This window comes from Nelumbo lutea, chromosome 8 (assembly GCF_056320005.1).
Source record: "Nelumbo lutea isolate HS-2025 chromosome 8, American lotus-T2T, whole genome shotgun sequence".
Classification (NCBI taxonomy): Eukaryota; Viridiplantae; Streptophyta; class Magnoliopsida; order Proteales; family Nelumbonaceae; genus Nelumbo; species Nelumbo lutea.
Window position 1 is genome coordinate 34489140 of NC_142691.1, and position 24380 is coordinate 34513519.

Consider the following 24380-nt stretch of genomic DNA (forward strand, 5'->3'; position numbering starts at 1 on the left):
CTAGTCATAATCCATCCTCCAGATGTAGACAGTGACCTGAGTGCCTTTGAAAAGGGGGAAAGGGAAGAATTAGTGGCAGAAGAGGAGAAGGTGATAATGGATTTGATGTTTGAAAACTTAGCAAATTTGGTGATAATGGATTTGGACTGAAAGGAAAACTAAAGATGAACATGATATGGTGAACCAAGCAAGTGGAAGAGTTGGTACTAGCTTCTCTCAAAAGAAGAGAACAAAAGAATCGAACGAAGGAATTGTAAATTGAGAGTCTATGCAAGGAATGAAGGGGGTAGAGAGAGAAAAAGGCAGGAGAAAGAGGAGTGAGGTAGAAAGATTAGCTAGTGGTGTTTTCTACATTAAGGATGTGATTCAAAAAAAGGAAGAGGAGGGGGGCACTAAGAGGGTAAAGAAGTGGTAGGGTCCTGTATCCCTTTTTAATGAACATAATTTGCTGGAATGTGTGAGGTCTAGATTCTAGAGAGTGCTAAAAAGAGGAAGTTAATTAGGAATGTTTTGAGGAAAGAGAAACCAAGTATAGTAATGTTGCAAGAAATGAAAATTTCAGAGGTGGACAGAAGATGGATGAGGAATTATGGGGTTGTAGAGGCTGGAGTTGGTCTTTTGCCCCATCCTGGTGCGTTTTTGGAGGGATACTTACAATATGAAAAAATGTAGAATCGATGTGTTAGGAGGAATTAATTGGGCAATTTCTTAGTCTCAGTGAAGTTCAAAAAGGACAATGATGGTAGAGTTTGGATTTTGACAAATGTGTATGGTCCTAACTCTTACAGAGATAAAAGCCTATTTTGGGAGGATATCAACGTTATGAGATACTCAAGTGAACTAACAATCCTAATCAAGGCATAACAACAAGTATGAGGAACTTTAATGCTTTGGTGGAGTCTTTGGAATTGAAGGAACCTCCACTGTTGCAAGCTATCTTTACTTGGTGTGTGGTTCTGAGGTTCTAGTTTGTTCTAAACTGGATAGGTTCCTTTACTTAGTTGACTGGGAGGATCTTTGGGGTAATTTAGTCCTGAAAGCAGTTCTTAGAGTGACTCTAGACCATTGCCCCTCTTTGTCTTTTTGAGGAGTATTATCAAGGGCCCCCACCCCTTTTATATTTGAAAATATGTGGTTAGAGGACCCAAAATTTCTTGAAAAAAAATCAAGGGTTGGTGGATGGATAGCGGGATCAATATTGATAATATGGGGGTGAGGTTCACCAAAAAGTTGAAAGTTTTGAAGAAATAATCAAAGAGTGGAATAAATGGGAATTTGGAAGATTAGAGGAGGTAATGGACATATTTGAAAAAAAGAATGGAGGGGATTGATTTTAAGGAGGTTCAGAGAGTGTGCATGGTGGGGGAGAGATCAGAAAGGTAGAGATTAAATGTGGAGTTAAAGGGGGTTCTTAGAAAAGAAGAAATTTCCTAGAGACAAAAATAGAGATGCAAGTGGCTTATAAAAGGGGATGGCAATACCAAAATTTTCCACTCCTTAGCAAATGGAAGAAGGAAGAACTTGATCTCCAGTATTGAGGTTGAAGGACAAATTGTTACCAGAGAGGAGGAAGTTGTCAAGGTTTTTGTGGATCACTTTAAAGCAATCTTTGCCACCATAGGAAGGAGAAATTTAGAAAGTTGCGATCTTGAATGGCAAAGGGTACCTGAAATTCATTCAGCACCTTTAGAAAGGAGTTTTAGTCTACAAGAATTCCATGAAATAGTGTTTACAATGGAAAGATAAAAAGCTCTAGGTCTTGATGGGTTTTTGATGGCTTTCTACCAGGATTGTTGGGAAATTATAAAGGGTGATTTAATGGATGTTTTTGAAGAATTTCAGGAAAAAGGAAAAATCTCATAGGGGATAAATGCAACCCCCAAAGGACACTATAGGCCCATTAGTCTTTTACGAACCTTGTATAAAATTGTTGCCAAAGTCCTAGTTGGTAGACTAGAGATTTGTTTTCCCTTGGTGATATCTCAATTTCAGGGAGCTTTTGTGGATGGGAGGCAAATAGTGGATCAAATCCTGGTGGCAAATGAATGTGTGAGGAAAAGAGAAAGAAAAGGGGGAAAGGGGTGGTTTGTAAATTAGACCTAGAAAAAGATTATTACATGGTGGATTGGGATTTCCTTGTTGGTTTGCTAGAAAAGTTGGGGGCAAAATGGAGGAAATGAATTTGAGGGTGTTTTACTCGGTGCATTTCTCAATTAGGATTAATGGGATTGGTAGAGATTTTTTCCTAGCAAAAAGTGGTTTGAGACAGGGAGACCCCTTGTTTGCTTTCTTGTTCACTCTAATAGATGAAGTCCCAAGTAGAATGATTATTAAAACTGATTTGGACAATATGATTAGGGCTTGGAGGGTAGCATAGTTGTCAAGAAGGACTGTTTAGAAAGTTGCAAACTTTCAAAAGAAAGTAGCAGAAATCAGAGTTCAAGAGGAGAGAAGAAGAAGAAGGTGGCGACAACTTAGGTTCAGAGAGAGATTTTCGAACATAATCTCTTCTCTTACTCCCTTAATTCTATTTCATTAAGTTGAACTTTTGTAATTTACAGAGAAGCCCCTAGTTGGGCAGAAAATTAAGAAGACATAACATAAGAAAGAATAAAGCCCAGATTAAGGCCCATTACAGCAAAGAACATAAAAGATAAAAAAGGATAAATAGCCTATGGACCATTCGGCCCATCTTCTCTACACTCCCCCTCAAGCTGAGCATAGATGTCAATCATGCCAAGCTTGCCAGTATCATGCTGAAGTTTAGCCTTGGGAATGCCCTTGGTGAGAAAATTAGCTAACTGTCCTTCAGAGGTGATGAAAGGTAGACACACTTCTCCAGAAACCACTCTTTCTCGAATGAAGTGTTTGTCAACTTCAATATGCTTAGTTCTGTCATGTTGCACTGGGTTGTGAGCAATGTTGATGGCGGCTTGATTATCACAGTATAACATCATTGGCTTATCATGCTCAATACCCATTTCCTCCATCAACGATCTAAGCCACAATAGTTCAAAAACTCCATGAGCCATGGCTTTGTATTCTACTTCGGCTAAAGATCGAGCAACAACTGATTGTTTCTTGCTTCTCCAAGAGACAATATTACCTGCCACCAAGCTACAGTACCTAGAGGTAGATCTTCTGTCATCAATGTTTTCGGCCTAGTCAGCATCTGTGTAGGCTTCTAGTTTCATATGGCCATGCTTAGCAAATAGAATTCCCTTTCTAGGGGAGCCCTTAAAATAACACAGAATCCGCTCTACTGCTGCCATGTGAGTATCCCTAGGAACATGCATGAACTGACTGATGCAACTGACAGCATATGCATGTCTGGCCGAGTCATGCATAGATAAAGAAGTTTTCCAAGTAGTCTCTAGAAGACTCCCTTATCTTCTAACAATATTCCATCGGAAGCAGAGAGTTTATGGCTCATACCGATAGGAGTAGCAACTGGTCTAGCACCCATCTTCCCTATTTCAGAGAGCAAATCAAGAACATACTTTCTTTGAGAGATAAGGATTCCATAATTGGATCTAGCAACTTCTATGCCAAGGAAGTATCTCAATTCCCTCAAATTTTTGATCTCAAACTCTGTATGAAGGAAAGATTTGAGATCATTAATCCCTGAGACATCATTAGCAGTCACAACAATATCATCAACATACACAATCAGGTAAATGGCCAAGGATCCTATCCTCTTCACAAAGAGGGTATGGTTAGACTGTGTCTGTACATAGCCAAAGCTAACAAGGGCAGCCCTAAACCTTTCAAACCATGCTTTAGGGGACTGCTTGAGTCCATAAGGAGATTTCTTTAGCCTGCAGACCTTTCCTTTCATATTTGTTTCATACATCCCTAGAGGAAGAGACATATAGACCTCCTCATGTAACTCTCCATTCAGAAATGCATTCTTTACATCCAGTTGATAAAGTGACCAATCTGAGTGTACAACCAAAGATAGCAGAACTCTCACAAAAGTCATCTTGGCAATAGGGGCAAAGGTCTCCAGATAATCAGTCCCATATGTTTGTGTATAGCCTTTTGCAACTAGCCTAGCCTTGTACGTTTCAATGATGCCATCAACATGATATTTGATAGTAAAAACCCACTTAAAGCCTATTGGATCCTTCCCTTCAGGCAAATTAACCACTTCCCAAGTGTCATTCTTGAGTAGGGCATCAATTTTTGTTCTCATAGCATCCCTCCATTCTGGAATATTAAGAGCTTCTGACACAGACCTGGGAATTGGGTTAGAAGCAATAGAAGAAAGGTAGGCAAAATATGAAGGAGAGAGCAAACCATAAGAAAGGTGTTTGGAAATGCAATGTGCAGTACGCTTCATTTTTCCTTTCCTAATAGCAATGGGGATATCAAGGCCTGGGAAGGATGGTTCCAAAGGGGCTAGAACAGTACTTGTTGTTTCATCTGTAACTGGAAGTGCATGAGGCTCATGTGTTGTAGGGGAAACAATCTGCTCATTTCTGGTTCTCTGCTGTTGGTACAACCTGGGATTAAAAAGAGGGCGATGAGGTAAAATAGGAGGAATAGGAACACTGGAATGAGAGTGAAGTGACTGATCCTCCTTTGACTCATTTGAAGGAGGAAGAGACTTAGCAAAAAACTCAATTGGGATAGGAAGAGGAAGAGCAAACACTTGTGACAAATCCTCCCCCTTTGGACGATGTCTTTCTAGAGAAGAACCATAAAAGGAAGAAAGCTCATCAAAGGTGACATCCATTGAGACATACCGAGTGTTGGTCTTCAGATCAAAACAACAATAACCCTTCTGTGTGGGTGAATAACCAAGGAAGATACACTTGTGGGTTTTTAGTTCAAATTTATGTCTCTGGACACTTGGGATATGTGCATAACAAGTGCAACCAAAGACACGAAGAGGGATAGGAAAAAAATCCTTGTCCGGATGAAGAAGACTGAAGGGAGACCTGAACCCTAAAACCCTGGATGGCATACGATTTATAAGGTAGGTAGTAGTGAGAACAACATTACACCAAAATTTTGTAGGGACATGTGAAGCAAATAGAATACTTCTTGCAACTTCAACAATATGATTATTTTTTCTTTCAGCAACTCCATTCTGTTCTGGGGTTCTAACACAGGAGCTTTGATGAATAACCCCTAAATCAGTGAGATAGCAAGTCAGGTTTTTCTCAAAATATTCTTTTGCATTATCAGATTTGAAAATTTTAATTTTGGTATCAAACTAGGTTAGGACAAATTCATGGAATTGCCTCACAAGTCTGGGAACTTCATCAAAAAAATCCAAGTGAATCGAGAAAAGTCATCAATGAACAAGATAAAATATTTGTAGCCACCCATAGAAGGTAAGTGGTAAGGGCTCCACACATCAGAGTGCACAATATTAAAAGGAGAAGAAGATCTTTTATTACTCAGAGGATAACTGTTTCTACAATGTTTTGACAGTTCACAAGACTCACAATGAAGACTGGACAAACTAATTCCCTTAAACAGTTCTGGGAATAAATGACTTAATGCAGAAAAAGAAAGATGACCAAAACGAAAATGACATAACATGACTTGACTGATGGACTCTGTAGATGTAGACCCAAAAGCAACTTTTCCAGGTTGTTCATGGAACTGCCCAGGAGTATCCAACAGATATATTCCATTTGCCTCACGGCTGCTCCCAATCATCTTCTGAGACTCCATATCCTAAAAAACACAATAGGAAGGGAAGAAAGTTACACAATAGTTTAATGACTTAGTTAGGCTACTTACAGATAACAAGTTTGTATTTAGTCTGGGTACATGAAGAGCAGAAGGAAGAACCAAGGAGTCTGTAGCCTTGATGGTTCCCTTACCGGAGATAGGGGCAAGATAGCCATCAACTAGGGTGATTTTGTCACGTCTAGGAAGTAAATCATATGAAACAAACAAGGTAGAAAGGCTGATCATATGATCAGAAGCACCCGAATCAATAATCCAAGGGATCCTACGATTACCTGAAACGATTGCATGATTGGCAGAAGCCCGTATACCTGAATGAGCAAATGCATAAGAGGTTGAATTTCCTGGAGGGTTGGAAGAAGAGGTCACACCCTCTAGGTGATTGATCATCCTCCCAAACTTTTCATATTCTGCCTTCATAGCTGTTAACTGCTCACTAGCCTTCATCTCTTCAATTTGGTATCTGTCACTATCTGGACCAACAACAACATTGTCACTCTCTGCCTTTATATTATTAGACTTTTTCTAAAACCGAAGTGGTAGAAGCTCAGGATGCAATTTCTAGCACTTGTCTTTAGTGTGTTTTGGCTTTTTACAATACTTATAGATAATCTCTTTCTTCCTTGAGCTACTTGGAGTCCCTGCAACCCCCTTGGGTTTCACTCCCATATTAGCAAAGTGATCATTTAGACCAGTCCCTTGGACCTGGACAAGTCTTCTGCTTTCTTCACTACTTACCAAGGCATATGCTTGAGACAGTTAGACACTATCCTTGGATAAAATATTTTGCTTTGTAATGTCGTACTCTGGGTTTAGCCCTGTGAAGAACTCAAACACCCTGTTTCTCTCAACTAGTTTTCTGTAGGTCTTAGCATCATTAGTGGTGTCCCAGGTTACAACTTCTATCAAATCTATTTCTTGCCATAAAGACTCAAGTGTTGAGAAGTATACAACTAATGGTTTCTACCCATATCTCAAATTCTTCACATCACTTCTCAACTTGTAAACCCTGACCACATTTAATTTTTGGGAATAGGTTTCAGCAACACTATCCCAAATTTCCTTTGCTAAATTCATCCACAAATAATGCTGACTAATCTGTGTTTGCATTGAGTTCACAAGCCATCCAATAACAGTATAATTTTCTTGCATCCACTTTTCATATGATGGATCATCTTCCGGAGGAGCCTTTTTTCTCTCGGAGATAAAACCCCATTTGCCTCTACTACAAATATGAATCTTTACTGATTGTGACCAAGCCAGATAATTAGTTCCATCCAGTAGAGAGTCTACAAAGGCTCTCGGATCCTGTCCGGATTCAGCAACATGTTTGTTTTCAGAGTCTGAGGAGTTCATCTTCTTAAATACTTCAAAAACGATTTAAAACAACTTCGAATAACAACAAATGAAGACATAACAAAAACTGTGTTGTGAACCAATCTCTATGCAGTCGTACCGGTTACCTACGTCACACCTGGAAGCTGGGAGAAACAGAGAAAACTCAGCCGCTCCTTGTAGACTTCACAAAACACCAATCCACTTGATTCGATCTTCAAGAAGAAGAATGAGAAGGCCTTCAGTCACTAAGCGCCCAAGTCAAACTCCCTGTGGGGCCCGCAATCAGATTTCTCCAGAAAATTAGGGTTTCGAGCAACACACTTGAATCTGTCAAGAGGACGACAAAACCAGTCCCCTTTTCTCTAGAAACCACTAACAATTGGGCTGAAATAGGTTTCTTTAACTATTCATACGATTCAGTTCTCTATACACTGTGTATGGGAAAAAAATGTGAAAAAAGGGAAAAACGAGCCTGCTCTGATACTAAGAAGAAAAACAACCTTTTGAGAAGAAACAACTGTTTAGAGAGTTGCAAAATTTCAAAAGAAAGTAGCAGAAATCAGAGTTCAAGAGAGAGAAGAAGAAGAAGAAGGTGGCAGCAGCTTGGGTTCAGAGAGAGATTTTCGAACATAATATCTTCTCTTACTCCCTTAATTCTATTTCATTAAGTTAAACTTTAGTAATTTACAGAGAATCCTCTAGTTGGGCAGAAAATTAAAAAGACAACATAAGAAAGAATAAAGCATAGATTAAGGCCCATTACAACAAAGAACATAAAAGATAAAAAAGGATAAACAGCCTATGGGCCATTCGGCCCATCTTCTCTATAGAGAAATTTAGAAAGTTGCGATCTTGAGTGGCAAAGGGTACCTGAAATTCATTCAACACTTTTAGAAAGGAGTTTTAGTGTAGAAGAAATCCATGAAACAGTGTTGGGAAATTATAAAGGGTGATTTAATGGATGCTTTTGAAGAATTTCAGGAAAAAGGAAAAATCTCATAGGGAACAGACGCATCCCTCAAAGGACACTATAGGCCCATTAGTCTTTTAGGAATCTTGCATAAAATTGTTGCCAAAGTCCTAGTTGGTAGACTGGAGACTTGTTTTCCCTTGGTGATATCTCAATTTCAGGGAGCTTTTGTGGATGGGAGGCAAATAGTGGATCAAATCCTGGTGGCAAATGAATGTGTGAGGAAAAGAGAAAGAAAAGGGGGAAAGGGGTGGTTTGTAAATTAGACCTAGAAAAAGATTATTACATGGTGGATTGGGATTTCCTTCTTGGTTTGCTAGAAAAGTTGGGGGCAAAATGGAGGAAATGAATTTGAGGGTGTTCTACTCATTGCATTTCTCAATTAGGATTAATGGGATTGGTAGAGATATTTTCCTAGCAAAAGGTGGTTTGAGACAGGGAGACCCCTTGTCCGCTTTCTTGTTCACTCTAATAGGTGAAGTCCCAAGTAGAATGATTATTAAAGCTGATTTGGACAATATGATTAGGGGTTGGAGGGTAGCATAGTAGTCAAGGCGACGCCTAGGCGACAAGGCGCCCTTTGAGGCTCGCCTCGCCTAATCGCCTCACAGTTTTCTACTTCCTACTATAAGATACTTTTTTATTCATTCTTTTTTGAGATTATAATTATAAAATAGACATTATTAAACTAAAATAATAATTTTGTGTGTTTATATACTAATTTCTTTTTATTAATTTCTTATTTATTAGGGTTTAATCAACACAAACATTGCTAAATGCTGTATTGAACCCTCAAAGACTTGAAAACCTGAACCAATAAGGAAGAACTAAAAATTTTATCTAATCAGCACATTTTCGTCTTCCATATATTCTTCTTCTACTTCTTCTTCTACTACTACTACTATCAATGCCTTTTATTTTCTTCTTTTCCTATAACAAAAATAAGGGTTCAGCCCCTATATTTTTTGAATTTTATTTTCCTTCTTCCTTTTCTTCTCATGAATATGTTGATTTTCTATACTTTAATATGAAATTTATACTTTTCTTAAGAAAATCATGAATAATTATTAAAGAAATGTGGTTATGGTACCTAAGGAACTCCCCTAGGATCTATGTTTTTAACATAAAAAATCCATCACCTAGGTGACTAGGCAACAAGGCGCCCCCCAGTTGCCTAGCCTCGCCTTGTTGCCTTGAAAACTATGGAGGGTAGGGAGAAAGGATGTGTGTGATTGCCTCTCATCAATAGTTTGCAAATGGCATAATGATTTTTTGTGAAGACTGTAATGTGGATAAAATAAGAAATCTAAGGGATTTAGTCAATGAATTCTAAAGGATTTCGGGTTTGAAAGTGAATTGGGATAAGAGCTGTGTGGCAGGATTTGATATAGAAGAGCTAAGCATTCTGTTATTGGTTGGAACTCTAGGCTGTGAGGTGAGAGATTGGCCCATAGAATACATTGGCCTCCTGTTGGAGGGAAACCCAAGGTTAGAAAGTTTTTGGAAACCTGTCTTGGGAAGGTTTGGCAAAAAACTGGCTATGTGGAAAAGGAGTACATTTCTTTGGGAAGAAGAATTAACACTAATCAAGTCCTCATTAGTATCTACCATCTGTCAACCTTTAGGATCCTGGTCAAAATAGCTAGGCAGTTAGAAAAGATTGAGGGGTTTCTTATGGGAAATAGGGGATGGAAGAAAGGATCATTTGATAAAATGGGAACAAGTATGTAAAACTAAGGAGCAAGGTTGATTAAATTGGGAATCTGATCAAGAGGAATAGGACTCTATTAGGGAAGTGGCTTTGGAGATTTCCTCCGGAAGGAGATGGGTTGTGGCACAGGGTCATTGAAAGAACACATGGATTAGGAAAGAATCACTGGGATGCAAAACTGGACTCGCACACTTCTTTAAAATCCCCACGAAAGCAATAATAGAGGTGCCTCCATCCTTAAATTTAATTCATTTTGATGTGGGTTTTGGGAATAAAATCTTGTTTTGGGAAGATCTTTGGGTTGGTGATTTGCCTCTTTGCTAACAATTTCCAATAATTTACTCCCTTTCAGCCTATAAGTTTGAACCAGTTTCCGTGTTTGGTGTAACCTCCCCATCTGGGGTTAATTGGGATTTCAGATTCAGGAGGGGTCTTAGAGACAATGAATGTGAATCACTCATTTGGACTCTCTCCCTTGATGTCTTATTTTCTTGTGCTTCCTTCTTTAATCTTTTAGTTCTTTCCACTCCTAGGTGGAGGGGGTAGTTTTTCTAGTAAAGGAAATTTGGGGTACACCTATCCCTCCCAAAATATAATCTTTGTGTTGGGAAGTGTTCCTTTGTAAGATCAACACCCGTGACATTCTACAGAAAAGGAGGCCCAATTCTTGACTCTCTCGTCACACGTGTCTTTTGTGTAAGGCTAGTAGTGAAAACTTACCTCACTTATTAATCTCCTGTCTTCTCGTGTTTTGTATTTGGGAATTCTTGACAGTGTAGCCGGCCAGAGATAGGTGAAAGAGGAGAGAAGAGAAGAGAAGAGAGGAGAAAAGAGAGGGTTTGCAATGCAACAGTACTGGTGGCGCCAATGTTTATTTAATATATATAGGGCGACAGAAAATAACAAGGGAAAAGTCCCTTGTGCCCCTGAGTACAATAACAGACATAACAGAAATAAAAAAACGAAATAAAAAACACTTTAATTTGGACAAACATGCCCTAACAACTGCAACTAAGTTATTCTAACATTATTCCAACACTCCCCCTTAAGTTGGAGCATAGATGTCAATCATGCCCAACTTGTCACACAAATCTTTGTGTCGCACATGATGAAGACCTTTGGTGAAGATATCTGCAAGTTGCTCTTCCGATTTGACATATGGTGTGCACACTTCTCCACTTTCAAGTTTCTCTCTGATAAAATGCTTGTCCACTTCAATGTGCTTCGTCCTATTATGCATAACTGGATTAGCAGCAATATTGATGGCTGCTTTATTGTCACAGTAGAGTGAAGTAGGATTGTTTACTGCAAAACCCAGTTCACCTAACAGATTTCTTATCCACATGATTTCCGCAACCCCATGAGCCATCGCTCTATACTCTGCTTCAGCACTGGGTCTAGCCACCACACTTTGTTTTTTGCTTCGCCATGTGACAAGGTTTCCTCTTACAAAGGCACAATAGCCACTGGTGGACTTCCAGTCATTGACTGCTCCTGCCCAATCTGCATCAGTATATACTTCCACTTTTAAGTGACTGTGTTTCTGGAACAACAAACCAGCTCCAGGAAACTTCTTGAGATATCTCAAGATCCTCTCTGCAGCCTCAAAGTGAGTTGTCATCGGGCTGTGCATGAATTGACTAAGGACGCCCACTGCATAGGCAATATTAGGCCTGGTCATTGACAAATACAGAAGTCTCCCCACGAGTCTCTGGAACATCTTTACATCTTTCAAAAACTCTCCCTGACCGTCTCCCAGATGGTGATTAGGTTCAATAGGTGAATCAGATGGTTTTACCCCCAACTTGCCTGTATCTTCTAGTAGATCTAGTACATACTTCCGTTGGGAAATAAAGATGCCCTTGTGAGAGCGGGCAACTTCAATTCCAAGGAAGTATCGTAAGGGGCCTAGATCCTTCACCTCAAATTTAGTGGCTAAGAATTTTTTTAGTCTCTGGATTTCAGCCTCCCAATCTCCTGTGATCACTATGTCATCCACATACACAATAAGATCTGCAATTTTACCTTCACCTCTTTTTACAAACAAGGTATGATCTGACTGGCATTGTTTGAATCCCATTTGTTGGACTGCTACATGGAACTTACTAAACCAAGCCCGAGGTGATTGTTTCAATCCATATAGGGACTTTTTCAACCTGCACACCTTTTGTTCACTGCCTCTGGCACAGAACCCTGGGGGTTGGGTCATGTACACCTCCTCTTCCAAGTTACCATTCAGGAAGGCATTCTTGATGTCCAATTGGTGAAGATCCCAGTCAAGATTTGCTGCCAAGGAAAGGAGAACCCGGATGGAGTTCATCTTCGCTACAGGGGCAAAAGTCTCTGCATAGTCCACTTCATATACCTGTGTGAAGCCTCTTGCTACCAGTCTAGCCTTGTACCTTTCAACAGTTCCATCAGCTTTGTGTTTCACTGTGAACACCCACTTGCACCCCACTGGTTCCTTCCCTTCAGGAAGATCTACCAACTCCCACGTACCATTTTTATGTAAGGCATCAATTTCTTCCTGCATTGCATCTGTCCATTCAGGTTTTGACAGCTTCTGCCACGGTCTTAGGGATGGGAACACTATCCACAGAGGAGAGGAAGGCACGGTACGAGGGTGAAACATGCTCATAGGACACAAAGTTAGAGATAGGATGATTAGTGGTACAAGATCTAACACCCTTTCTCTTAGCAATAGGAATATTGAGATCATTGGGGACATGTGAATCAACATTTAAAGGAGCAATGGGAGCAAGTGTACCTGGCAGATGAGACGAATCTGCCTCGAGTGAATCCGATGATGTTGGTTGCATAGTGTCCGGCTCCACGGCTCTTGAACTCTGCTGGCTCTTAGGACGACGATGGAAAACCCGGAATGGAGGAGGATCGGGTAAAGGCGGTAGTTGAATCTGAGTCGTCACCTGTTTCTCCTCAACCCTACTCTCCCCCTGAGGAGAAACCAAGAAGAACGGTTGACTCTCAAAGAATGAGACATCAATGGAAACATAGTACTTGCGGGCAATTGGATCATAGCAACGATACCCCTTTTGAGATGAGGTGTAACCAAGAAAAACACAAGGAATAGCCCGAGGGTCAAGTTTACCACGAGTAGGTGAGAGGTTGTGGACAAAACAACGACACCCAAAAACACGCATCGGAATGGTGGACAGTGGGGCTGTAGGGAACAAGAGCTGATGTGGGGCCTTATACTCTAGTAGCCGAGAGGGCATGCGATTGATGATATTTGTCGCACACAATATTGCATCCATCCAGAACTGTTTTGACAGATTCATATGAATCAACAAGCCACGAGCAACTTCGAGTAGATGACGATTTTTTCGTTCAGCCACACCATTTTGTTGGGGTGTCCTGGAACAAGAGCTTCGCTGAAGTGACCCACTCGAATTAAAGAACTTCGTGAGATCATTATGGAATTATTCCTTTGCATTGTCCGACTGGAAAATATGAATTTCCGTTTGGAACTGAGTGAACACCATGCGTTGGAAATCTTTCACAATTTGTGGCACTTCATCTCGAGATCGCATATGATAAACCCAAGTGTATCGAGAATAATCATCAATCAGCGTAACAAAATACTTATAGCCAGCCGCAGTAGGTAGAGTAACAGGGCCCCAAACATCAGAATAAACAATATGAAAGGGAAATTCAGATCTTTTATTTCCTAAAGGTAAAGAGCTTCTACAATGCTTACTCAACTGATAAGTTTGACACTGTAACTGACTCACTGACAAGGACTCAAACAACTTTGGGAACATAACTTTTAACGACTCAAAAGAAAGATGACCTAAACGACTATGCCATAAATAGGCCTGACTCTCACTCGACGAACTTGTGGACTCAGTCGCCACTAGACCAGCATTATTCTCCAACACGTAGAGACCATCCACCATGCTTCCTCTACCAATCATCTTCCCCGAGGCCAAATCCTGAAACACACATGAAGACGGAAAAAAGGTGACTGAGCAGTTCAAAGAGTGAGTAATACTACTAATGGACAACAAATTAATAGGTAATTTCGGAACATGCAGGACATTTGGAAGAGTAAGGCCAAGTGGGAGAGATATGGTGCCTCGGCCAGCTATGGTAGAAAAAGAACGACCAGCCAGTCTTACCTTATCTCTCCCAGAGAGGAGGTTATATGTCTGGAACAAATTTGACTTACCGGTCATGTGATTTGAGGCTCCGGAGTCAATAATCCAAGGTGAATCAGTAGTATGAGATGACACATGGAAGGCTGTGGCATTACCTGATGTAGACGCAAATGAGGTAGGAGTAGGCCCAGAATCCACCTGGCGGAGAGTCCTACCATACAATTCCAAATGTTCACGGAAGGAATTGATAATATCTTCCTTAGGGTCAGAACCGGGATGTCTCTCCTGAGCTACGGAAGGACTAGTCTCTATCGATGCCAGATTAGCTGAGTTGTACCTTCTTTGATTCTGCTGGCCTGGTTTCTTGCCCTGATTCGGTGCTGACTTCTTACCCAAATCCTATGCCCATTTAGGTTTTCCATGGAGGTCCCAGCATGTATCTTTAGTGTGTCGTGTCTTCTGACAGTGAGTGCACCAAAACTTGCTTTTATCTTCTGTTTTTTTTTTCTGAGTGTCACCCCTTTTAAAACCACCTCCGACATTTGTATCTGAATTTCCTCGGACAGCTAGGGCAACTGACTCCCCTTCTTCACCATTCATCACACTTCTGCTGCTTTCTTCTGACTACACCAAGGCATACACCTCCTGAACTGATGGCAAGTCTTTACTACCCAAGATCTGTACCCTGATGGACTCATATGACTGATTCAGTCCTAGGAGAAAGGCAAACACGCGTTGCTGTGATACAAGTGACTTATAGGCTTTTGCATCTTCATCACACTTCCAATTCATGTTCTGATAGTGATCAAGTTCTTTCCATATTGATGTCAAATCAGAATAGTACATCGAGAGACTCCTCTCCCCCTGCTTGCAAGTAGAAGATTCAACTTGTAGTTGATATATCTTGGCATAGTGTCTCTGTTCTGAATAAGTGGACTTCGCTTGTTCCCATATCTCACAAGCAGTTTCAGCCCACATAAAGGTCTTCCTTACTTGTGGCAGCATTGAAACCAAGAGCCAAGACATCACCATACTGTTCTCTTGGTCCCACCTATCATGCTCAACACTTCCATACTTCGGTTCCTTTACTCTCCCATTGATGTATCCTATTCGCCCCCTAGCAGTGATGTAGAGTTTTATCCCCCTAGACCACTCAAGGTAATTCAGACCATCAAAGGGAATGACAGCCATGGGAAAGCTCATATCCATTCCCCCACTCACTCCATTGTGGCTCCCTGAGATTTCTGAAGTAGCAGAATTCTCAGTCGACATGGTCAAGCAGTTACTCAGTCCCACACACCGGATTTAGGACCCCTCCTTACTCCACAAAGCAATGCTCCACTCAGTTCACACCCACACACTAGGGTTTACCAACCAGATTGTGCACAAACCGTACCAAATTCTGGACAAAACTGAGGTAATATTCGGCAGTTTCAGACCTGCCTATCAGAATTCTAGAATGGCTAACAGCCACTAATCAGCAGGAGAGATCCTTCTTGCTTATAGTCAACTCAAAACATTGAGAAGACAGGTCAGCATTGACCTACAGGTGTCTTAACACACCAACAGGATCACATGGTCCAAGACAACTAGGGTTACACAAGTTCGATAGCATTCAGCCGCCCCAGATTCATAGGGTTTTCACTCGCCCCATGATCAAGGAGAGTAAAGAGGAGAAAAATAGAGGGAGAACTGTACCAGTCGTAGCTATTCTGTACCAGTAGGGTTGATCGATCTTCTCTTGACAGTGGGGTTGATCGGTCTTCTCTCTTTTAATTAGTATTCCTGCTCTGATACCATCTTGACAGTGTAGCTGGCCAGAGATAGGTGAAAGAGGAGAGAAGAGAAGAGAAGAGAGGAGAAAAGAGAGGGTTTGCAATGCAACAGTACTGGCGGCGCCAGTGTTTATTTAATATATATAGGGCGACAGAAAATAACAAGGGAAAAGACCCTTGTACCCCTGAGTACAATAACAGACAACAGAAATAAAAAAACGAAATAAAAAACACTTTAATTTGGACAAACAGGCCCTAACAACTGCAACTAAGTTATTCTAACATTATTCCAACAGGAATATTTTTTTTCTCTTTTTGGTTGCAGTTGGTCCCCCCACAAGAAGTGGTAAGTTTATTAAACTCTAACTTCCTAAGGCTCAAGGAAAAGAGAGAGAAGATCATGTGGAGGACTGTAAGAGCAGCATTGGTTTGAATGATATGGGAAGAAAGGAATAATGGAATTTTCAGTAGAGAAAAGCCAGTCAAAGGAAGAGCTAGTGGAAGCTATCTTAGTGAGAGTTGCACATTGGGTAAAAGCATTGGACCTGCCTGTTCAGAGTTTTTTCAGTCAATGACATTATTAGAACTTGGTCTGAAGTAGTGAAAACAAGTAGACACCTTGAATAAGTGCAAATGGATTGGAAGCCCATGGCTGTTAATAAGCTGAAACTGATTTTTGATGGTAGTTCTATGGGCAACTCAGGAAGAGCAGGAATTGGGGAGTGATTAGAGATGACCAAGGATTGGTGGTTTTGATGTATTCAAGTCCAGTTGGCATAGGAGATTCAGTCAAGGCAGAAATCTGGGCATTGCTTCAAGGATTGAGATTAGCACGACAACTTGATCCCAGGGACTTGGAAGTTGAAGGCGACTCACAACCAAGGTTCAAAGTATCGAAAACGCAAGGTGTACCGGGAGCATAGTTGTCAAGGCATCACCTAGGCGGGCCTTGCCCAAACACCTTGACTTTTAGCAACTAGGTGTCCTTCTAGGCGACTAGGTGCCCGCCTAGGCGACAAAAATGACAAGGTGGGCGCCTTTTATAATGTCATTTATATTGCTCTATCTTATTAATGTATGTGTTAATACATTTTATTATATGCTATATATATCAATTATACTTTGTTTTAATGTTTTACTATTGAAATTTAAAAGATCAAAGGGTTTTGAGAAGAAAAAAAGAAAGAGAGAAAGAAAAGAAAGAGGAAAGAAAGAATAGAATAATAAAGTTATTTTTTCTATTCTCTCCCTCTAAATAAAACAGAAACTCCATCCTTGTTTTTTTTTTCCCTATTTTACTTTCCATCTTGAATATTTATCATATACAGTTGATAACCATCCTAGACACCTTGAAAACTATGCCGGAAAGACAATTTTAAGAGACATATCGGGATACGCTTTGGATACGTATGGATACGGAAGAAAAAAAATCAAGATACGCATAAATATAGTAGAAAATTCATATAAAGCCTAAAAAATATATTACTAACAATAGTTACAAACTTTATATGATTGTAGATAAGTCGTTTAAATGTAAAAAAACCATAATTTAATGGTTTATATAAAGTGTGACATATTGGGACAGAATTAGTGACCATTGAAAAATGATGGAATAACTAAAATGTAAAAAAAACTAAAATGTGAATGCCAATTTTCAAAAAACCAATATAATTAATCTTAATATTTATTAGTATATACATTTTAATAATTAATTATGGCATTTATTAATAAACACTTGTCACACATTAAGAAAAGTGAAGATTTACTTAAAATTAAAAATACATATGATCATAGCAGACAAATATGTATGGCTCATTGGCGAACTTGTGGTTGTTAAAATGAAGTGACCAAGGTTCAAATCTTGCTATAGCTAAATTTGAAGTTTTACACTAACGAAACGAAATTAATGAGAGGGGATCATTAATTAAAGGAATTAATGAGAGAATTTGAATTAGGCGCTAAAAATTCAAATTTAAATGTGCTTTGGAGTAATTGAGTAATTAATGAAAGAGAAGTTAGACTTAAATAAAGGATTAATGGCATTAATGAGAGATTCGGTATTAAATATTGCTTGACGAAATTAATGATGAACCGAAATCATATGTATCGAACTGTATCAGACTGTTTCTGGTCCGTATCGGAAGATACAGATCCGAAACAGCCTGATATGGGACCATATCGGCCGATACGTAAAAAAAGAAATGGAACAAAGGATTTATACATGTTCCGTGTATTGGGTTCTTGTCGGAACGATATGTATCGGCCGATACGGCCCAATACGTTGCGATATTTTGAACCTTGCTCACAACTAGCAATTCATTGAGCTAAACATCTCAAAGCAGCAGCACCTTGGAAATACAGACATGATTTTAGGGAGATTGTTGTCGTTGCAAAGCAACTAAATTCAAAGTTCATCTGGGTGAGAAGAATTGCCAATGGGATGGCTGATTTTCTAGCTAAACAGAGAGTTGACAAACAAATCTATTCTCGGAAAACCTGTAAACTTTTGGGTTGGAAGCATCCAACAGTTGTACTAAATTATAATCATTTAATAAAATGAAATTCTCTTGTTGATCAAAAAAAAAAAAAAAGAAAAATCCCCTATCCACATTGGGAAGATGTCATTTTGTTGATGGGCAACTGAAACTTTTATTAATTAGAAATAAAGATTTTTTTTTTTTTTTTTTTTTTTTTTTATGTACGACTGAAAATGTAGGCCAGCTACTAGCAGTAGCATAAAGTACATTGGAATCCCTTACATTGTAGCCCAAAAGATTTGCTCCCTATTTATCCTTTGCCTGGCAAGTGAACGAGCCAAGCCATTTGCTCATGTCCAAATCACTGGCTAAATGCTATATATAAAGATGATGTTTAATTGCTTATTTATATCAAAATACTATATGGAATATCATATTTAAGACCCTTTCAGATGCTTACTTGCTTATAAGTGGCACTAGGGAGTAGGAACTGACTCTGCCTTCAGTGGGTTTGCAGTTAATGTTCTCATGTGCTGGCATATCATTTTCTCTGTTGTTTTTGCTTGAAGAGGACATCAGAATGTGTTAGAATTTAGCAGTTAAGCAATCTGGATGATTTAGATGCATCGGTTCTGCCTATCATTCATGCACCTAATATTTTCAATTCTTCTGTTCACAGTCAGATTGTTTTGTAGATATTTTCTTTCTTAATTTATTTTGGCATCTTAAGTGGGTTTGGAGTGGGGGGGGGGAATGAATAGTTTTAATTATTATTTTTTTCTATGTAGGTGGTCAACTGGAAGTCAAATTTCAACCCTGTAAAGAAAATAGTGGTCATCACATCACGTCTTCTGAGTGATTCACATCGGTATATTCTGCGTTGTCTGATGACTCACCAAACTGTTCTTCATTGTACTATACTAACATCCATGTCAGAGGTGCTTGTTCCATTCTAATCTCTCTTTTTGATTGATGAGGTTTCATGGTTTTTGTCTTGAACTTCTTATGTATTGAATTTCTGTTCATGCATGGTGAAAACTTGCTAACCATGTTTCATTTAACAAAGTTCCTTGTTTTTTCTTTTCAATTTAGTCAAATATGCCAAAATAATAAAACTTTTTCTCTTTACTTATCTATCGATCTATTAACCAATTGGTTTTGAAATAAACTTTGCTTGTTTCAAGGTAAAGGGGTTAGAAACAAATTTGCACCCACTGCCACTACAATAAAAGTTGTGAGAGGCTTTCAATTATGCTTTTGCACCAGTTTTTCATCAAGGAAAATGCAAACATAAAGTAGTTGATTTACTTTGATATTATCTAATTCTTTTTGGCCACTCACTCCCTTTAAGAGTAACTGTTGCACATTTTGGATCAAAGAGTATTACATCATGCATATAAATTAAAATGTTTGTTTGTAAAATGTCATCATACTGCTCTTTTGACAAGTGAAAACATAAGAAAATCAATAGAAGTGAGCATCGATTAGTAAATCAAGTAAATACTTATCATATTTGTTCTAATTTTCATTTTATAAAAACCATACAACCATGGATGCTTGGAGTTTACATTGAAAAGAAGACTTTGACACAGTAGAATTTCTTTTAATCATTATTTTGAGCATACATACAAGGTTCAAAGTATTGATACGTATCAGCCGATACGTATCGTGCCGGTGGCTTCCCGATATGCCCCTACAGGGGGTGTATCGGTGTTCTAACCGGTTCACGGGGTGGAGGAGCATTAAACCGCCCCCCTGAACCAGTTTTGAAAAAATAAATAAAAAAAGCCAAAAAAACACTATCGGTGTTGCCTGATACGCCCCTACCGGCGTATCGGGCGTAACGATATTTTGAACCTTGCATACATATATTAGTTATGCGTTCATTCTTAGGGATTGATGGATGATAGGGTTCTAGAACTGAAATGTTTCATTCTTGCTGTCTCATCAAGTCATCATAACTTCTTGTCTTATCATATGTGAAATGTTTGTTTCTTGCTACATTAGATTTACAGAGTGAAGTTTTGGTTTATAAATTTTCTTTCTTCCTTCAGTTGGTGGTCAAATCTTATTTTGTTGCTTTTATCTTTATAATTCCAGATATCCCACTCATGTGATGCTAATTCACCTCTGGGACCAGATGCTTTTCGTGAGTATGAATCCTTGCTTCTCCAAGATTATGAAGAGTTTGTCAGGAAATTTGAAACAAGGGCACATGGTTCATCTGTTCTTGGTGAATTTACACAGTCAGAAAAAGGCTGTTTTCCAGAAAGATTGCATTTGGAAGATGAGGGCTGGTCACAATTTGCTTTTGGTGAAGAGGAGATTGTTGGTCCTGAAGATAGTTCCAGCGGTAGAGATTTAAAAGAGGGTTATTCTATGAATTATTCAGGAGAGAGATGGCACAGATTGGTTGTGTCTGTGCAACACTTCCCGATGATATTATGTCCTCTTTCATCTAGAGTCTTTGTTTTACCTTCAGAGGGAACAGTCGCTGAAGCATGCTTATCGAATGAACATGAAGACTCTCTTAGCCCTGGGTTGCCTCCCATTAGTTATGGATTATCCTCAGACAGTGATGAAGCTCCTCCTGGGGCAACCCTTACAGCACATTTTCTTTACTATCTGGCTGCCAAGGTATTGACTAGAGTTGGGTGCTTTCAACTTAAAAAATTGTCATTTTGTTTATCCTCTAATTTATTTATACTGACTGCATACTTTCCCTTTTGTTCCATGGTCATCATTTCGTTTTCTAAAACATTTAGATGGATCTGAAGATGGAAATATTTTCTCTCGGTGTACTGTCAAATACTATTGGCAAAATTTTGACAGACATGTCTAGTCTTTATGATGTGGGAAGGCGCAAACGCGCGGCAGGTTTGTTACTGGTTGACCGAACACTTGACCTTGTTACTCCATGTTGTCATGGGGATTCACTAGTTGACCGAATGTTCTCATCGTTGCCCCATAATAGAAGAAGAACATCTTCCATGCAAATGAAAGGCTCACAAATCAAAGACAAGTGCATCCAAGCTAGTTTACAGCGTACTCCCCTTGATGTTCAGATACCACTTGGGCAATTTCTTAGCAAAGAACCCGAGACTAATAACTCTAGACTAATGGAGAGCATTGAAGCTTTTCTATGTGGTTGGAATACTAGTAAATCTGGATCTCAAACCATTGATATTACTGATCTTACCAGTAAATCCCATGTTGGAAATTCCACATATTCTGTGGTTGAGATGCTTAATGGGTCTTTTGTCTCCTCTGAGAATTATCTGGGTGCATGCTACTTGGAAGCTATACTGGATAGAAGAACAAAAGAAGGAATCTTGCTGATAAAGAAATGGCTCCAGGAAATAATACGTCAGAAAAGAGTATCTGCAAATATAAAAACAAGCCCTGGTTTTACTTCAACCTCAGAGTTGTGCTATATGGTTCGGGCATTAGCTGATAACCAATTATCTCTAATGAGAAACAGAGGAATTATTCAGTTAGCAGCTGCTTCAGAGTTTGCACTGAGTGAACCATATAGCTCCCGTTGGGATGCATTTGTCAGTGCTGAGAAGATATTGAGTATAAGTGCTGGAGACACAAGTCAGAGTCTTTCTGCGCAGATTGGTGATATCATCAACAAGAGTGTTTTACTGACATCAAATGAACAGAATAATCAAAGCATGGAATCTTCTAGAAGTCTTCTTTCTTTTCAGGATGCATTGCTCCTTGCAATTATTGGTTATATTTTGGCTGGTGAGAATTTTCCGACATCTGGGTCTGGTGGACCCTTTTCTTGGCAAGAGGAGCATTTCTTAAAGGAATCCATTGTGGAAGCAATCATTCAAAACCCTGTAGCTGCAAAATTGAAGTTTCTCCATGGCATTGAAGAGGAACTTGAGGCCAACTTCAACAAGATTAAGTCTGAGAAGCCCAAGGGAGAGTCATCAGATCAATCAGCAATTGATGATTTTGATGATGAGCAGTGGGGTAACTGGGGTGATGAAGATATAGATACTAATAGGGAACAAGTGTACAGTGATGTGCAACTTAAGTTGGAATTACGAGATAGGGTAGATAATCTTTTTAAACTCTTTCACAAATTGTCCAATTTGAAGAGGAAGAATAAGGCACTGAGAGAAGGGCCACTAGCCTTAGAAAGTAACTATGGCGGAAACATGTCTAGAGGGTTGCTTTATAAACTTCTAACCATTGTCCTGGGCAAGCGTGATATACCTGGATTAGAGTATCATTCCTCTACAGTTGGACGACTTTTTAAAAGTGGATTTGGCAGATTTGGTCTTGGACAAGTATGCTTATATGACCTATTGCTTTTATTTGCTTGGTATACAGTTTTTTTCCCTTTCTAAATGCTCAACTTTGATTTTTGTTAACTGCAGGCAAAACCAAGTCTTGGAGATCAGAACTTTATTTTGGTTTTTGTTGTAGGGGGCATCAATGGTCTTGAGGTCTGTAGTTCTTAAACCTTCCAATTTAAATTTGACAGCTCTTCTCAGAATCTTCTTTTTTGGTTAAATACTAACTTTCAATTGTAGATATGAATATGTAAAATATAATATTTTCCTGACACCCTTTTCCAGTAAAAAGGAAATTTGTACGTGTGCTTCAAAGTACTGATCTTTGGTTGCCTCTGAAAATCAGGTACATGAAGCTCAGGAGGCACTATCCGAAAGCGGGAGGCCAGATATAGAATTGATTCTTGGCGGTACAACTCTTTTAACCCCTGATGACATGCTTGATTTGCTATTGGGGTCGTCTAGCTACATGTAACATCTTGTAATATTATTAGAAAGGAAAGGGAAATGAAAAGGAATGAGGAATATAGTATATTAGTATTTGTTTTCCATTATTTGATGTATAATATTTCACATTTTCATGTGATACATGTTCGTTGATTCTTTCCTGTGATCATTCAACCAAGTAAATGATATATTCAGGAAGTGCCAAATTGGTTTTGAAATGGGAAGTGAAGGAAAAGAAAGAAAAGAAGACGTACAGGTTGCGATAAAGGGCATACAGAATTACTCCGGGTTCATGCAAAAGCCTAGTTTAAAAAACGCCATTCCACACCCCCACAGTTTACCCAACATCTATGTTACAAAACTGATAAACATCTTATGTTACAAAGCTGATAAAATCAACTCTAGGAAATTGTTGTGTGCATGCATCAATAACCATATCAACTGGTGACTGGTGAGGCAACTAGAACTGACAATGTCTTTTGGAGATTTTGGTTTTGATTTATTTTACACATAAGGCTCAGTTTGAAAGAGTAAAAATACAAATGTACTGTACAAATAAATACAAAGTAATACAAAATACAAGGTTTTGTATTCTATATATTTTTTTGGTAAGATTGCACTCTACATATTTGTATTTGTAGTTTTTTACTCCTTGAAATTGAGCCTAAGCTGTAATTTTTTCCTCAATAAGCATTGGTAGGAATGGCAACGGAGTAGGAGTCATATTCTCTGACCTTGATTTTGGAATAAATCCCTATCCCCCTTAGGGGTAAAAGTTGTCCTCCATCCCTGATCCCCTATAGGGACAGGTTCTCCGTGGGGACCTGAAGCTGCAATTTTTTCCTCAATAAGCATTGGTAGGAATGACAACGGAGTAGGAGTCATATTCTCTGACCTTGATTTTGGAATAAATCCCTAGGGGTAAAAGTTGTCCTCCATCCCTAATCCCCTATAGGGATAGGTTCTCCGTGGGGACTTGAATCCTAGAAATTTTATAGTTAACTGTATTTTTTTAAATAAATTTAATTTAAATAAATAAAAATTTTAAAATATAAATAATATTTTAAAATTGAGGTCGGGGTGGGGTGGGGACTTCATTCCCTATCCCCGACTCTGACCTTGGTCAAGGATCACGATTAATCCCCGTCCCCGCCTTGCCAAAGCAATCCCCATCCCACCCTTCCTAGAGTTGTAAAATGGGTTGTGTTACTTGCGGCCTGGCACGACTCGACATGACATAATTTTATGGGCCGTGCTAGGCCTGAGGTTTTAGGTCCATGGGTTGGCACAACATGACACGACTGAGTAGACCTTGTCGCATGTTCTCGCGTGTTGGCACAACCCATATAGAGTTATATAATATAATATAATATATAATAAATATATAATATATTAATATATATATATATATATATATATATATAATTTTATTTTTAATTATATTATATTATATTATTTTATTATTGCATATATAAATAATTGTGTACATCAAGTTCATATAAAATAAAATTTTAAGATATTTTTTATT

At 39.0% G+C, this 24380-nt stretch overlaps 1 protein-coding gene across 3 annotated transcripts in view; it reads left to right on the forward strand.

Annotated features, from left to right (window-relative positions):
* LOC148843781 (vesicle docking protein) overlaps positions 1-23058 on the forward strand; it is a 39550-nt gene extending 16492 nt beyond the window's left edge. For 2 of the 3 annotated variants that reach the window (XM_088958744.1, XM_088958745.1), the window contains 5 exons: positions 18884-19033; positions 20196-20732; positions 20861-22399; positions 22490-22558; positions 22752-23058. In XM_088958744.1, the coding sequence (XP_088814870.1) occupies positions 18884-19033; positions 20196-20732; positions 20861-22399; positions 22490-22558; positions 22752-22880 (2424 nt within the window). In that variant the 3' untranslated portion in view covers positions 22881-23058. Of the gene's footprint in view, positions 1-8963; positions 16648-18883; positions 19034-20195; positions 20733-20860; positions 22400-22489; positions 22559-22751 lie in introns of those variants that run through there. The other variant, XM_088958746.1, reaches the window with a different exon arrangement.
* The last annotated feature ends 1322 nt before the right edge of the window (positions 23059-24380 follow it).